The 14,745-nt window shown below is 50.9% G+C and overlaps 1 protein-coding gene across 1 annotated transcript in view; it reads right to left on the minus strand.

Annotated features, from left to right (window-relative positions):
* Positions 1 to 14,076, minus strand: part of LOC132213914 (protein Daple-like) — a 64,550-nt gene extending 50,474 nt beyond the window's left edge. Inside the window, exons 1-4 of the mRNA XM_059660794.1 lie at positions 14,017 to 14,076; positions 13,367 to 13,461; positions 6,065 to 6,170; positions 1,671 to 1,740 (exon numbers count right to left, since the gene is read on the minus strand). Coding sequence (XP_059516777.1) covers positions 1,671 to 1,740; positions 6,065 to 6,170; positions 13,367 to 13,461; positions 14,017 to 14,076 — 331 coding nt within the window. The remainder of the gene's footprint in view (positions 1 to 1,670; positions 1,741 to 6,064; positions 6,171 to 13,366; positions 13,462 to 14,016) is intronic.
* Between the last annotated feature and the right edge of the window lie 669 nt (positions 14,077 to 14,745).

A 14,745-nucleotide genomic window follows, 5' to 3' on the forward strand; every position in this document is an offset into this window, starting at 1 on the left:
TCACAGCAGAGGAAAACAGCATTAAAAGTGCAAACACATGTAGGATAGGCCCACTGCTAGTAGCAAGACCATAAGCAAGGAGGAGACTAGAAACCCTGTACACACAGACACACACAGATACACACAGACACACATGAGCTCAATCTACAGTGTGAGGCGGCTCAATGAAAGAGCAAAGGGTTCCGCTTCCTCAGCACCAGCAGTTACACACATGACAACCATGAGCCATTCATTCATTCATTCTATTCATTCGTTCACACCCATCAGGCATTAAGACAAAACTAAATCTGAACCAGAGCACTGTTAGAAAAGTATAGAATTTCTGTTTGCTAAGTTTTGTTAACACGGGGTTAGAGGGGGAAGGTTTTAAAGGTAGAGAATTAATTTTAGAAAAAATCTTCATGGAAAAAATGATTTAAAATAAGCTTTGGGGCAACAAACAGGGCACTAGGAGATTCGGGTGAAGCAGTGCTCTGTTTGTTCTCACCAGGTGAGTGGAATAAAACATGTGGTGCAAACAAAGCACCCTGTGATTTTTATCCCTACACAGATTCCGATGAAACTTATGAGAGAGAGAGAGAGAAAGCAGAAGTTCTCTAATTCCTTATGGGAGGCTGATTTCTCTCAGGAATTTAAAGTAAGAAGAACTGTTATTCTCTTAAATCTACCAGATTGTGGGTTTTGAATAGTTTCAAACATAGAGAAGATAGTGGGTCCCTGTCAGTGAGATTGGCTCAGGGACATTTAAGCAGGCAAAGAAGAAACAAACCTACAGACAACTCCCTTCCAGGCACCCATGTGTTCTGGCTGCTGGGAGCTTTGTTGTAATCAACACAGTCCTCTGGCTCAGACCAAGAAAATCCACAAAGAAAAGCTGGAAAGGGAACCTGAGAGAAGGACCTCTAGTCTGCAGTGAGATTCAGGCAAGGCTTCTTAAAGGAAGTGACCTCTGAGCTGAGACCCACAGGGTGAGGGGGGAGATTTAGGACACAGGGACGAGAGCGCTGCAGGCACAGGAACAGCACATGCAAAGGCCCAGAGGTAAGAGAACAGGGTGCTTGTCCAGGAGCCGTGGTGCAGGCAGAGACACAGGATGGGGCGGGAGGAGATCCGCCGCCCTGTTTAACTCCCAGGGAGCCACCTGACAAGCATGAATTAACTCTGACTTTCTGGAAGATGTCCAGGAGCACATTTCATTCTGTCTTTCAAGGTCACAGCGCATGTCCGAGGCTAGGACTTGGAACCCTTGCCCTCTCCGGCTTCAGGGCCCAGTGACAGACATGCCAGGACTTCCTGGTGAGACCCACCACGGACTGAAAAGGGCATCACAGGGTCCCCGTGGAAGAGAGATGTGAGTTCCTCCACAGATTCCTCCTTTCTTACCAAAAGGTACCCACCCTGTGAAGGTGGCCCTGACCCCACATTTACTGAGGAGGAGAGACCCCCAGAGAGGCCACAAAGACTCGGGCCCCTAAGCCCACCGAAGCAGGGGCTTTGGCTTCATGCCTCAGAGGAAACACCCTCCCTTCAAAATCTCACCGGAATGATCACGTGTTTTCACTCTGCTGGCTCCAAGCTGGCAGCCAGAGCTCTGTGTCCAACAGCTTCCCAGAGCCACTGGCACTGGCCGAGCCCGCCGAGGTTGGGGGGGGGGGGGTGGTTTCACTCACCAGACAGCGGGTCTTTGCTAATCACTGAAACATCCGGCAGGCTCATTACGATCCGCTGCTGGAGAACTTCCTACAGAAACAAAGAGGAGAGATACCACTGAGAACAGGAAACGAAAATAAAGAATGACTAACAAAATGACAGCTTATCCAGTCACTGGGTGAGCGCACAGCCACTACAAGGTAACTGGGAACATGCTATGTAAGAGGAAGGAATAGTTAGAATATAAATAAATGTGAAAAGTCAGAGCTACCTGGACTTCCAATCCTCATCATAATCAAATAAACATTATGTCTGCATATGAGCGGAGACCCTGGGAAGAAGAAGATAGGCTACATGCCAGGACAGCAGCATCAGGTGTGAGTGTCTTTTTAATTTTTTAAATATGTTTTTATTGATTTCATAGGGAGAGGGAGAGGGAGAGGGAGAGGGAGAGGGAGAGGGAGAGGGAGAGGGAGAGGGAGAGGGAGAGGGAGAGGGAGAGGGAGAGGGAGAGGGAGAGGGAGAGGGAGAGGGAGAGGGAGAGGGAGAGGGAGAGGGAGAGGGAGAGGGAGAGAAACATCAATAATGAGAGAGAACCATTAATAGGCTGATTCCTTCACGTCCCCGACTGAGGAATTGAGTCCTCAACCCGTGCATGTGCCCTGACTGGGAATCCAATCATGATCTCCAGGTTCATAGGTTGATGCTCAGTCACTGAGCCACACCGGCTGGTTATGAGAGTCCTGGCCCCAAGCCCAGAGGAGTCCAAGCAGCGGGCCAGGAGGAGGCCCGGAGACACTGGCTGAGACACCAGCGCTCAGGTGAGCCTGGCCATGCTGCTTCTCACCCGCTCCTGTCCTCTGTAAAAGGTCAAGGACAAAGTCTCCCCAGGTTTTCAGAGGCAAAACTTGAGCTTCTTGAATAGCTGGTGCTTTTCAGAGGGGCCCCTGGTATTCCTAAGTGCCCTGCCCTGAAGCCTCAGAGAAGGACAGCCAGGGTGGCTGAAGTGTTGCCTGGCAAACAAGACCAGGCCTGAGTTCTGTGACTGTGACGTGTCTCACTGAAAAGCCATGGGCAGAGGGATCCCACTCTACGTGGGGGTGACCTCTCACCCTCCCCGGTCAGAGTAAGGAATGACTGTCTCGCTTCGTCCAAGCCCTCACAACAAGGTGACGCTGGGTGGTACTTCTTCTGAAAAACTTTCTTGACTGTCACTTCACGACAGTAACCAGTTATGCATATGCTATCATATCAGCTGGGAGGGAAAAAGGCAGACTATGAAAGGCAGGGAGTGAAACACAAACTACTCATGCAGAAACTGGGGGGAAACACTAACACCGCTCATAGTGACTGTCTTTCAGTGGTGGGATTCTGGGTGGCTCTTATTCTTACTACCTGTATGTTCTCCTAGCTGTTTGTAAGAAGCACATATTACTTATATGGGCAGAACTTAGCTTTATTTTCCAATAAATCAGAAGGAAATACACACCACAACCCTGCCCGCACCTGCCCGTGTCAGCCCAGAGGCAAGTGGCCTGTGGCTTTTTCAGCATGAAAAGGACTGAGGCAGGGACGCCCTGCAGCCCTTAGCAAGTGCTGCAGCAAACATTCACTCTCAGGCCGAGGGGCTGAGGCTGCCATGCACACCTGCCCTGCCCTCAAAGAGCTGCCAGTGCGGAAGCCGGGCCAGGAGGCAGGGTCCTTCTTTCTACCTGCCTTTCTCTCTGGGCCCTGAGGGTAGACTGGCTGTCTTTTCCTTCCTGGGACGGTTCCCGTGTTCTGGAGCGCTACCCAGTGCCCAAGAGCAGCAAACTGCCTGCAATTCCACATGGTTGAGCCCCCTTGTCCAGCCCAGACCCGAGTGGCGTGCACCCTCCACGGCCACCGAGACGAGAGGACCGCATGCTCATGGCCACACAGCTCGCCCGAGCCTGCCTGCTCTGTGCTGCTCACGGAGAGCCTCAGACACCTCCCCGCCCCTGAAGCCTCCATCGCAGCCCCAGGGAGAGGTGCTGTCCTCCAAGCCACACCTGAGGCGGGAGGCCTGCCTGTCCAGAGTCTCACGTTGGCATCTCCCTGGTTTTGATTCATGTGAAACCAGGAAAACAGGCCGTCATCCCAGCAACTGGGGCAAGTGCTGACTATGACAGACGTGGACAGGATTTACTGCCCCTCAATGCCCTTTCCCCCGTCTCCCGCCCACAACCCTCCAAACTGGAAACTCAGTTGTGCACCGTCACTCCACTCAGGTGTCATTTCCTCCAAGAAGCCGGCCCAACTGCCCCCACGCAGCCTGAGTTAGGAGTCTTGTCTGTTGACCTGTTGGCACCATCCGCCTTCCCTGGCACTTAGCACACAGCATCAAAAGCACCTGCTAACCACCAATGGTGCCTGCAGCCAGGAATCAAGCCACTCCACACCCAGACCCAAGTTCAATGGCAGCACCACCCCTGCCCCCTGCCTGTGGGCAGCACTAGATGAAACCCACCAGCCTACAGCATGCCCGGCGCTGAGTGTGGCTCCCCACAGACAAAGAAACAAGGCCACTTCAGCCCCATCATCTGAGCTGTCAAAGGCCCTGCCCAGAGGCTGCTCATAGTCATGGTGCTCTGTTGCCAACAGGCGATGGAATGAGTACAGCTGCATGCTGGGGACAGGGCTCAGAAGCGGAGTCTGGCCAAGATCTCAGTGAAACCCAGTCATAAATCTGGGACTTGTTGGGCAGTGAGTGTTTCTAAAAGTATATATATATTCTCTCTCTCTCTCTCTCTCTCTCTCTCTCTCTCTCTCTCTCTCTCTCTCTCTCTCTTGGCCTGGTTGATGCACATTAAAAGGGGATTAATTAGAGGAAATATTTTAATATTGCTATTTGCCCTTTCTCTATAATAGAAGTGTCAGAGATGAAAGAAAATTAGTAAAATGTATATGAAAATCTTCCTCCTGTCATAGTTGGGGCACACCACGGGACCCAGAGTCAACCCACGTGCGCCTCGAAATTGTGTGAGACCCAGACCAGGCCGCCCTCTGCCCCATTGGGCTAGATCCAGACCTGGCCGGACCCACCCTTGTCAAGCCCCGCTGGGTGGGGTCGTAGCTTCAGGTCTGGCATGGCATGGGGGGAGGGCAGCCTGAGGACCCCTGTCAAGCCTCATGGGGGAGGGTTTTGGGGGATGCAGCCTCAGGTCCCTGCTGATTGCTCATTAAGGCTCATTACAGGAACTTGGCCTCCACTCTGGGTGCAGCCTTCTTGTGTTATGGAACCCTCCCCCATCCCCACCCCCACCCCCCGCCTCGACTGTGGGCACCGCCATCTTTGTGGCAGAGTGACAGTCAATTTGCATATTCCCTCTTTATTATATAGGATTTATTTCAGAGTGGGAGAGAGATAGAAACATCAAAGATGAGAGAGAATCATTGATTGGCTGCTTTCTGAAGGCCCCACACTGGAGATCGAGCCTACAACCCAGGTATATTCTCTGACCAGGAATTGAACCATTGACCTCCTGGTTCATAGGTCAATGCTCAACCACTGAGCCACACAGGCCAGGCCAATGAGTGGTTCTTAAACCATGTTCCCTGAGGTCCCAAGAACCCACAGAGATCGCCTAGGGGAAAAGGAAGGGGCTGAGCAGAGGGCATTAGGGTTCCCCAACCCCCAAGTCAATCAGAGTCATTGGGCTTCACCTGAGATCTTAAAAAAACTTATAGGGGGGATATTGATGCTCAGAAAATGTGTGAAAATCAGGGCCCAGTAGGGCAGTTTCAGTCCATATGGCATCTGTGCTGGTCATATAAAGACCATAAAGATCAAAGATTTCACCCCACCTTCCCAAGGCTGGGGTGGGGATTTTAACAGCCCTTCATCATCAGGTCCTCCTGCCATGGACTATCTGAGATAGAGACATGGAGAGCATGACAAGTGAACACTCTACACGCTGAACTCCAGTGCTGCCATCTGCACCCGGGGGCTCATCCATTATGATCCTGACCCAACATAACCCTCTGTGGTCCCATAGCTCCGTCAACACCTTGAATTACTGCTGTACAAAGACTCGCTGACCTGTGGACAATAACCAGATCAGCGTGCCCCTCCCAGAGTCCATTCCAGACACTCCCCATGCGCCTGGTGCTTGGGGCCGCAGTGGCGACTCATCTCTGAGGCCCTCACAGCACCAGACCCAATGCCATGCACACCGGTCAAAGGACATTAGCTGGACAAAGTAAAGCAATCCAACATCTGACCCTTCTCACAATGCGGGGGCAAATAAAAGATGGAAGTGATAAACCCCCAAGTGCCAGCGAGCAGCTGCCTCACCGTGAACACCATTTCCTCTGGGCTTCCTGCGGGGAAACCTTTTGAGTGACGACATTGCCAGGAACACAGAAGTCCTGGGGCACAGAGAGCTGCCCTTACCTGGTAGAAGTTCTCAATGTGTCTGACCAAGATGGTCAAGTTCTCAATACGGAGGTTCACATCGTTGTTCACGTGCTGGTGGAAGTGCTGATTAGGCCTGGGGTCTCTAGGGGAAGAAACACGAGACTGGAAACGGCATCTCCCAGTATTTGCCACACTTCCCTCCCCAGCCTGGGTAGCCCTCACCAAGCCTAGGTCAGTGTGAGGCTGAAACCAGTGTGGCTCAAGTCAAACCCTAATCCTGCCCCTGCCGAGCTGTGGACCTTAGACAAAACACATCCCTCCCAACCCCACGGCAAACCCTACTCAGGCCCTTAGTCAAAGTCATCCCGATCCCACTCCTGGCAGCACCCACAAACCGCCACCAAATGCAGTGCAGACCCAAAAGGTTACACTGTGTGAAAATCAATAATCCACCCCAAAATATATTTAAAGATTATGAGTGTTAGGAACTGAACACGCCAAAATATATGAACCATCAAGAAAGAAAAAGGGAAAACATGGTACATTTTCTAACTTAAATCAATAAAATCATTAATGTTCTACTTCACATGGGTTCCCCTTCTCTGTCACCAGCCTGGGTCTCGGGCTGGTCCTGTGATTTTACATTCTAGGGACACAATTCCACCTGGACAAACCGACACCATCAGTCTGTGGCACTATATGGTGTACAACGCCGCCTAGGAGACATTCTAGCAGTGGAGACAAGCAATTCATGTGGGAACCCCCAAAGCATTATTAACTTTCACTCTCCAGCAAAAGTCAGGTCTGGTCGTGATAAAACTGGAAATCTCAATCAAGCGACATATAACTTCATCCACCGATATGTTTTCAGGATACTTCTCAAAATTCTCAGGCTCAAAAAGTTTTCCTATCTGAAGAGAACAGACTCAACAGGAGGCCTTAGCTGCCACCTTGCCTGCTTTTTATAACAACCCCCCCAATAGTTACTGTCCCAGGACACAGGGAGTGGTGATAATTCAAATGAGGGCTGTCTTCCTGGGTTCATGAGGGCACTGAGCCTCCTGGGAGCTGGTCTGATGGAAGAGAGGCAGGCCTCTTCCTCTTTCTGCAGTAACCTGCCCCCCTCCATAACGAAGGGGAGATGGGGGAGGCATGGAAATCCATATCAATGCCATTCTGCTCATTTGAAGCCAATAATTAATACAAAATTGACAAATAGGAAAAATATCTACAAATAAACATGTCAGATGTCACTGGAAGTACAATTTAAAAACCACCACCACCACAAGCTGTTTGAAAGTCAACCAAGACACAAGCAGCTGACTTGGAGAGGAGGACACTGGGGCTGGGGCTGTGGCAGCCCCCACTGCCCGGCTGGGAACCTGAGAAAACAGTAACCCTCAGAATGTCTGCGAATGAGATACAGTGTCTGCAAAGACCGAATTGAAATCTTTCCCTGGCAAATAGCACAGACCATGATGAAGGCCCGATTAAAAGGAGCACCGACAGGTCATAAACCTCCTAAAGAAAGAATCCCATGCCTTCACCTTTGATTCCCACAGATTCTAAAGATTGTAGAGACTTAAATGTTGATGGGTGAAGTAATGAGAGAATATGTCTCCCACTCACTGAGGCCAAGTTCACAGCAGGGGACTTGAGCACCAAGATGTAAACAAAGCCCAAGTGAACATGTGAGGGAAGAAAGAGGATGTAGCAGGTGTTACTTGGCCAGTATTTGAACATGCCCATGAAGGAACTGACAGCTATGAACTGACGAGATTAGCCAGGGGTGGGGAACAATTGGCGAAATTAAGTGAGGAATTATGCCAAAGCAATGGGACTACTGGTGGATCTGGCCTCTGGCAGCCTTCCTTAGTGACTTGGGATGAAGCTATGAAGATAACCAACAGGTGTGCAGATGCCACTGAACATGTCATCACCCCCTGGATTGAACGTGTCCCTGCATACATCATTGCAGTGCTGGACACAGAGAGCGAGAAGAGTCCTATAGGTCAAGGAAAACACAGGAGAAGAAAAGAATCTCAAGGAAAAATCTGAGAAAGACTTGGCGCAACAAAGGGCCTCTGGGGAGGGGCGGAGCCTGGCAATCTTCTGTCTGAAGAGAAGGCTGAGGCTCTTCTGATTGACAATCTTTCCTGCCTGGTTCTTTCAAAGTCTTAACATGGCACCATTTTAGTTAAAAACTAGATTAATTAAATTAACTGCAGCCATGAAGTACATATTTGTTAGCTACACTAGGAGTCCCCACCTTGCATGGCATGTATGCAAACCCCTTTATCCATTGCAGGCAATACTCAGCCAAGGGCTTCATTCAATTGCCCTGGGTCCCCGAAAATAGTCACATGAGGAAACAAGAGGACCGCTTTTCAACTGTCAGGTGACAACAGTTCTTACTGACCCCACACAGTAGGAGAGTCTGGCCAAGCCACCTTCACGTTACATGTTTCCCATGGAGCCATTCATTACCGAGGAAATAAAGGTGAGCGGTTCAGTGGAAATTAATTTAGGAACAAAGGCGGCTTTCAGAATTCGAACCACAAAGGCTCTTTGGTTGCAGAAGTGTGCCTGGCATCACAAAATGATTTACCTGCAGGGTGCAGTTCTCCCTGGATGAGAGCACATCCTATCTAATAAAAGACAAAAAGGGTAATTGACCGTACCTTCGCAACACTTCCCATTGCCTAATCAGGATTATATGCAAATTAACTGCCAAGAAAGATGGCGGTTAACCGCCAGCAAAGATGGCAGATAATTTGCATACGTAGGCGCAATGATGGGAGGAGAAAGGGGAAGGATGGAAGAATGGTGATTGGAAACCCAGGCGGTAGGCAAGTGCCAGGGGACAGGGCAAAGGCAGCTCTAGGGGCCACCTTTGCCCTGCTTCCCAGCCCTGGATTGGAGAACCGGGGCTGCCTTTGCCTGCCCCCTAGCCGGTAATCACGATGGAAAGCTGGCCCGCATGCAAGGTAGCACCTCTGGGACCCAGGAGCTGCCTTGCCTGCGGCCCGTGATCCTGATCGTGATCCAAAAGCGGGGCCGCAGGCAAGGCAGCACCCCCGGGACACAGGAGCCCCACAGTGAGGTCTGCAGGCGCGATCAAGCTATGAGGGGGAGGGTGGAGGGCGGAAGGAGCTACAGGAGCAGCTCTGGCCAGAAACTGAAGACTCTCGCCGGAACGAGGAGCAAAGACTGAAGGCTCCAGCCACAGAGAAGACTGTGTCCAGAGCGAAGATGGAAGGCGGTGGCCAGAGTGAAGGTCTGGTTCCCGGGTGCCAGAGGAAAACTGGTGCCAGCAGCCAGGGGAAGGGAAAGCCTGTTGCACAAATCTTTTCGTGCAACAGGCCTCTAGTTAAGAAATAAGAAACAAGTTCATAAACTGACAAATGTGCTTCTTAACATACCAGAGCTTAGGGAACATGCAGGGCTTTTTCCTGTTTTGTTGTTGCTGTCGCCGGAGCTTTCATTTTTTTTCTGTAGTGAGTCACACGGGAACTCCCCAGGAGTGCCAGGAACCAAAGGGCCTCAGCACACAGGCACACTCCATGCACCAGGGTGGGGCCGGGGCTCTCACTCCCTGCTTCTCCCACAAGCTCTGAAGAGCAGTACTAACTGAAACTCCACTCCAAAGAGCCCTGGCATTTCCTACCTGAGCAATCAGACTAATTACCATGATCATCCATCAGTACTCCCTCCTTTAAGGCTCTCAAGGCAGAGAAAGGTTATTTGGAACCAAATCCAAACAAGCCAACTATTGCTAAGGAAAGTCTATCCCACTTTGCCCAGGATGTGTAACCCCCTCCTCTCCTGCTGCGGGAAAAACAGATCTAATGCTGCTGATTCCAATCTGGGCCAACTCAAAATGGTGTTCACTCTCACAAGTACATGCACACCAGCACAGGCATGCGGGCACACGGGTGTGCACGCACACACACGCATACACACACACACACACACACACACACACCAGTTCTGGGCCTCACTCTAATGACAATGATGATGGACATTTGTTGGGCATTTTCTATATATGTGATCTTTTTAATCCTCCCCAAGTCTATAAAATTCCATCCCTTATTACAGATCAGGAAATGGAGGCATAGAGAGTTTAAGGAATTTGCCCAAAGTAATAAACTAGTAAGTGGCAAAGGGGGGATTAAAATGTGCCTGCCTGATGCCAGAGTCAAAGCTCTCAGATGACTTTCCCACAAGACAGTGAAAAATGTGTGTAACGTGAATCAGACCCCTTCTTTTCCCTGGGGTATCAGTGGGTACCCGGAGATTCTGCATTTACAGGGGAGCAATTCAGCAAGTTTCCCACGCATCTCCATCCACGCCCCTCAACGCCTCATGTTCATTCAGCGATTCTCCTAGACCAGGGCCTCCCCAGAAAGCTGAGCTCACAGGGCTTTTCTGCTTCCAGGCTCTCATGTCACTGGGAGGCCACGGCCCAGAGACTGCTGCCCTACCTCAGCCTTCTTCAGTGCCCAGGTGCAGTCACCTGAGCTCCAGCCAGCCGCCTGGTGGCTCTGAAGCATTAGGTAACACACCTCTTATCTGAGCTCCAGCAAGCCAGTGAGCAGATTGCTGCTCTCTGTCCTCAGTCCCATCAACCTGGGGAGAGTTGGTCCAAACAGGTGAACAGCACTCAGTCGAAGCTCCCAGCACGGGCTTTGGGAAAGCAGAACAGCCTTCCCTGCTGGGCAGTTACATTTCTCCACTTGGCAGAAGTGAAAACAGGCTTAGCTTCAGTACAGTGTCGGATGTGGGGCTAGGGCGTGGGTCCCAGAGTCCAGTTCTGTCCTAGACCTCACTGGGAGAGGGCTAAGGCTATGAATTATCATCATCTAGGAAACTAAGAATGTGGGAGGAAGACTGAAGAAACACAAAAACAATTCTTACGGGGTGCCTCAAATCCTTCCTGGATAAGGAGGGTATACACATAAGTGAGTGACTGACACTAACACCTTTTACGTGGCAGGCACAGCGCTACATGCTAACACATCATCTCATCTAATCCTCACAACCATCTCTTAAGGGAGGCACTTCACTTCCCATTTCACAGATGAGCAAACTGAGGTGATGAGCGCCCCGCCCAGCATCAGGGAGCTAGGAAGCGAGATACCTGGACTTCAGGCCCCGCTGGCTCCCTACGTGTGGACACTAGGGCTGGGGTTCTTTTTCTTTTTTAATTGAGGGGATTGTTACATAGAGTGAAGTGCATACATCTTAAGTGACAGCTTGATGAGTTTTTAAAAATGAAACATACTCCAGTCATTATATAGAAAACCCCTCCCCCTCCCAGTTCTCCTGCACCCCTTTCCCAGTCAATTCCCACCACTTCCAAAGGCCACAAATGTCCTCATGTCCACACCTGGAGCAGGTCATGCTCCTCCCCAAGCAGTAAGCTCTGCTGCTGGGGCCGCTCTCGCCTGCACTTCCTCCTTCTGGAACGCCACCCAGAGGGCTTCCCCGCTGTCCCTCTTCAGTGCCTGCCCTCACCAGAAAGACCCAGAAGCCCTGCTTAAGGCCTTAAGACCCTCAAATGGGTGGGCTCTCACTTCTGGATGATTCCCTGGGCACATCACTGAGGAGAAAATAACATTTGAAATTGTCAAGGGGAGGGGAAAAGCCCTTCCAACTGAATTTAGCCACAGGCCAAGTGTGAACGAGGGATGAGCTGGCATTTCTCACAGGAACGTCCAACAGGCTTTCTTTCCTCCAGATCCACAAACAAGTGGTGAAAGCTCAGGGATTCCAAAGCCAGGGAAGAAAGAGCCACAGCCCCCGGGCTGTCGTCCTCCCTCCCCCTGTCAGAGCTGAGGGAAGAGGCTGGGGTGCTGCTCATTCTTTAAATAGTCTTGGGCTTGGGTAAGGGCAGGTGGGAGTTTCATCCCCCCCTCCCCCGCACCAATGGAATCCAGTAATTTTCAGGGTCTAACACCATGGGTGGGGGAGGGGGAAGGGTGGTTGCCAGAACTTGACTCTGCCCCTGGACAATGCCAGGAAAACTCATTTCCATCAGTGTTCTCAGAGAAGTTCTGCCAAAGCTAACGGATTTGTTGTTTATGATCTAAGCAAACACAGGGTTGGTGGGTTGGTAAGGTTGGTGGGGCTTTTGAAAAAAACACAGTAGTACTGAAGTGCCTCTCCCACAGCATGATAGCACATGACTTATTAAAACAGAAGGAGCTATGTGCTTGGGAAATTCTTAAACAGATCTTTTGAGGTAAGTCCATTTAAAACACGTAATATGCCAAAGCTAACTCCTCCCACTGCGTGGGCCACAAATGGAGCTGATTCTCATTAGCCAGAGGGTTTACGCTCAAGTCTGACAGCTTAGCTGCAGGTGAGTAGGTGAGGTTGCTCCAAGGAGAACGTTGGGATGTTCTCTTTTCCTTCAAGTGCCTCAGAACCACACTGACACTAAGTTCCAGCACCTCCCCTGCCGTTTCTGAGTTTGAAACACAGTGCAGAGGTAGGAGCCACCACCTCCGTGGGGCAGGCTGGCAGTCAGGCAGGCTCTGCAGAATTCAGCAGCAGGAGAGGATGTGGTCCCGCATGCACGCTAACAAGTGCAACCTCCACCGGACCCTGTTTGAGATGCTAAATGGGTCCCTCAGCATCCTGACCCCTGTGCCTCTCCTAACACAGTGGCTTTCAATCCAGAACGGGAGAAGCCACTTAACCGACTGCACTCCCTGAGGGGCAGCTGAACAGGGAAGATGACGTGGCTCAGAAACACGGCGTCCTAACCAGGAGTGAAACCTCAGTCACGCTCAGTGCTCCCGACCCACCCAACATTTCCTGTAGCCAGACACTGTCCGCTGCAGTTCCATGACCCCCCAAAAGCTTTATTTTTAAAATGTCATCGCTTAAACCACATTAATAGCTGAGTTTGAACCATCTACACCAAGTGCTTGCCAGTCCCTCAGTTCTGAATATCCTTCATCAGACAAACTGCCAACCCAGTGTCCTGCAGTTCATCCCCAACGAATGGCAGTCAAAGGGCCCATATCCTGAGGGACCCCTGGCCCACGAGAAACCCTCCCATAGCAACCGTCCATTTCTACACCCTTAAATCAAACTTTAAATCAAATGCTTCCATTTCTACATCCTTAAATCAAACCTTAAATCAAATGCTTCCATTTCTACACCCTTAAATCAAACCTTAAATCAAATGCTTCCATTTCTACACCCTTAAATCAAACCTTAAATCAAATGCTTCCATTTCTACACCCTTAAATCAAACCTTAAATCAAATGCTTCCGTTTCTACACCCTTAAATCAAAGTTTTGTCCTTTGCCTGTGAAGACAACTTACATTTCCGACATGACTTGGTGTAACAAAATGCCATCCACCAAGTGCATGTACAGGTGTTCATCGTTGCCGCTGGCGACTGGGCTCAAAGTTTTCACCTGCGAGGAGGGGGGTGCGGACAGAAAGGCAGGAAAGGTCACCCCATGTGCACATTCTGAGGCTCCCGTGGAAACGGCGAGCAGGGCCCTGTGGGCTGCACCCATCCCAGCCGGTACACGTTCCCACTTGGAGACCCCTCCCCCCCAACCCTCACCCGTCAGGGACATCCACCGGCTGCTCTCAGTTCAAACACTACATCAGGGTATTTGGGGGGAGTGAGTGCTTCTCCCGAGTGGTCCAGCCACGTGGGCCGGGGTGACGACTCACATCCCGTCCGCTCCTGGACCCGCAGCCTAGCGCCCCGGCAGGAGCAGGTGAACTCATCTCAGTCCAGGGCTGGGAGCGCCACGGGGTCCTGCACCCGGTGCATGGGGTCCAGAGTAGGAAACCCCTCAGGCCCCCAGGCCTGGACCCCCGCCCCCAGCTCGGAAACCCGGGAAGACTCCCGAGTCCCGGGACTGCCAGGGCCCAGGCGGGTGGGGTCTGTGGAGACCCCAGGGGGGCGGGAGAGGAGCCAGGGCACCCGCAATGGGAAGGGAGGCAGGTGCACTCACCCCCGCCACCAGCGGGCTCTGCAGAAAGAGCTCCATGAGTTCGCGGACAGCAACGTCCATCCTGAGGCTGTGTCCACCGTCCATCGCTCTGCACACAGGCTCTGGGCCCACCGTCTCTGTGCCCACCAGCTCTGCGCCAAGCAGTGCCAACGGCTACTCGCCCCACGTTCGAAACGGCTCCTCACCCCACATTCCGAAGGGCTCCTCACCCCACATTCCAAAGGGCTCTTGAGCCTGTATTCCTAACTGCTCTGGGCCCCATATTCCCAAGGGCTCTGGCAGGGAACGCAGCTGGGTCGGGGGCTCTGGCAGCTCCTACCCAATGCTAAGTGCTTCGGAATACACACACATTATGTAATTTAAATAAAAAATCTCTATGAAATTTAAAATCTCTCTGGGCACATAAGATATAAGGAAATATAAAGGTTCTATATCTACATCCTATAGGATTATAAGTGGAAATTAACCACTTAAACGTAATTTTGCCAATTTCCATTTTAAAAATTATTTTTTTCCATCAGCCAACTTACAGAAATTTGATCAGTTCCTTTGAGGTAACCATTCATTTTATTTTGTTAATTCTGACCTAGTAGCTCAGCTTGGGAATTCTCCTCTCCATTGGCAGTGAAAGGAGATGCTCCAGTCAGTAGTTCATACAACACCTAAGCTCCACCAGTCGAATGTTCTAAAACGATTTGTTAGAATATTAGCTAATCTGTAATTTAGAAG

Source organism: Myotis daubentonii, chromosome 12, assembly GCF_963259705.1.
Source record: "Myotis daubentonii chromosome 12, mMyoDau2.1, whole genome shotgun sequence".
Taxonomy (NCBI): Eukaryota; Metazoa; Chordata; class Mammalia; order Chiroptera; family Vespertilionidae; genus Myotis; species Myotis daubentonii.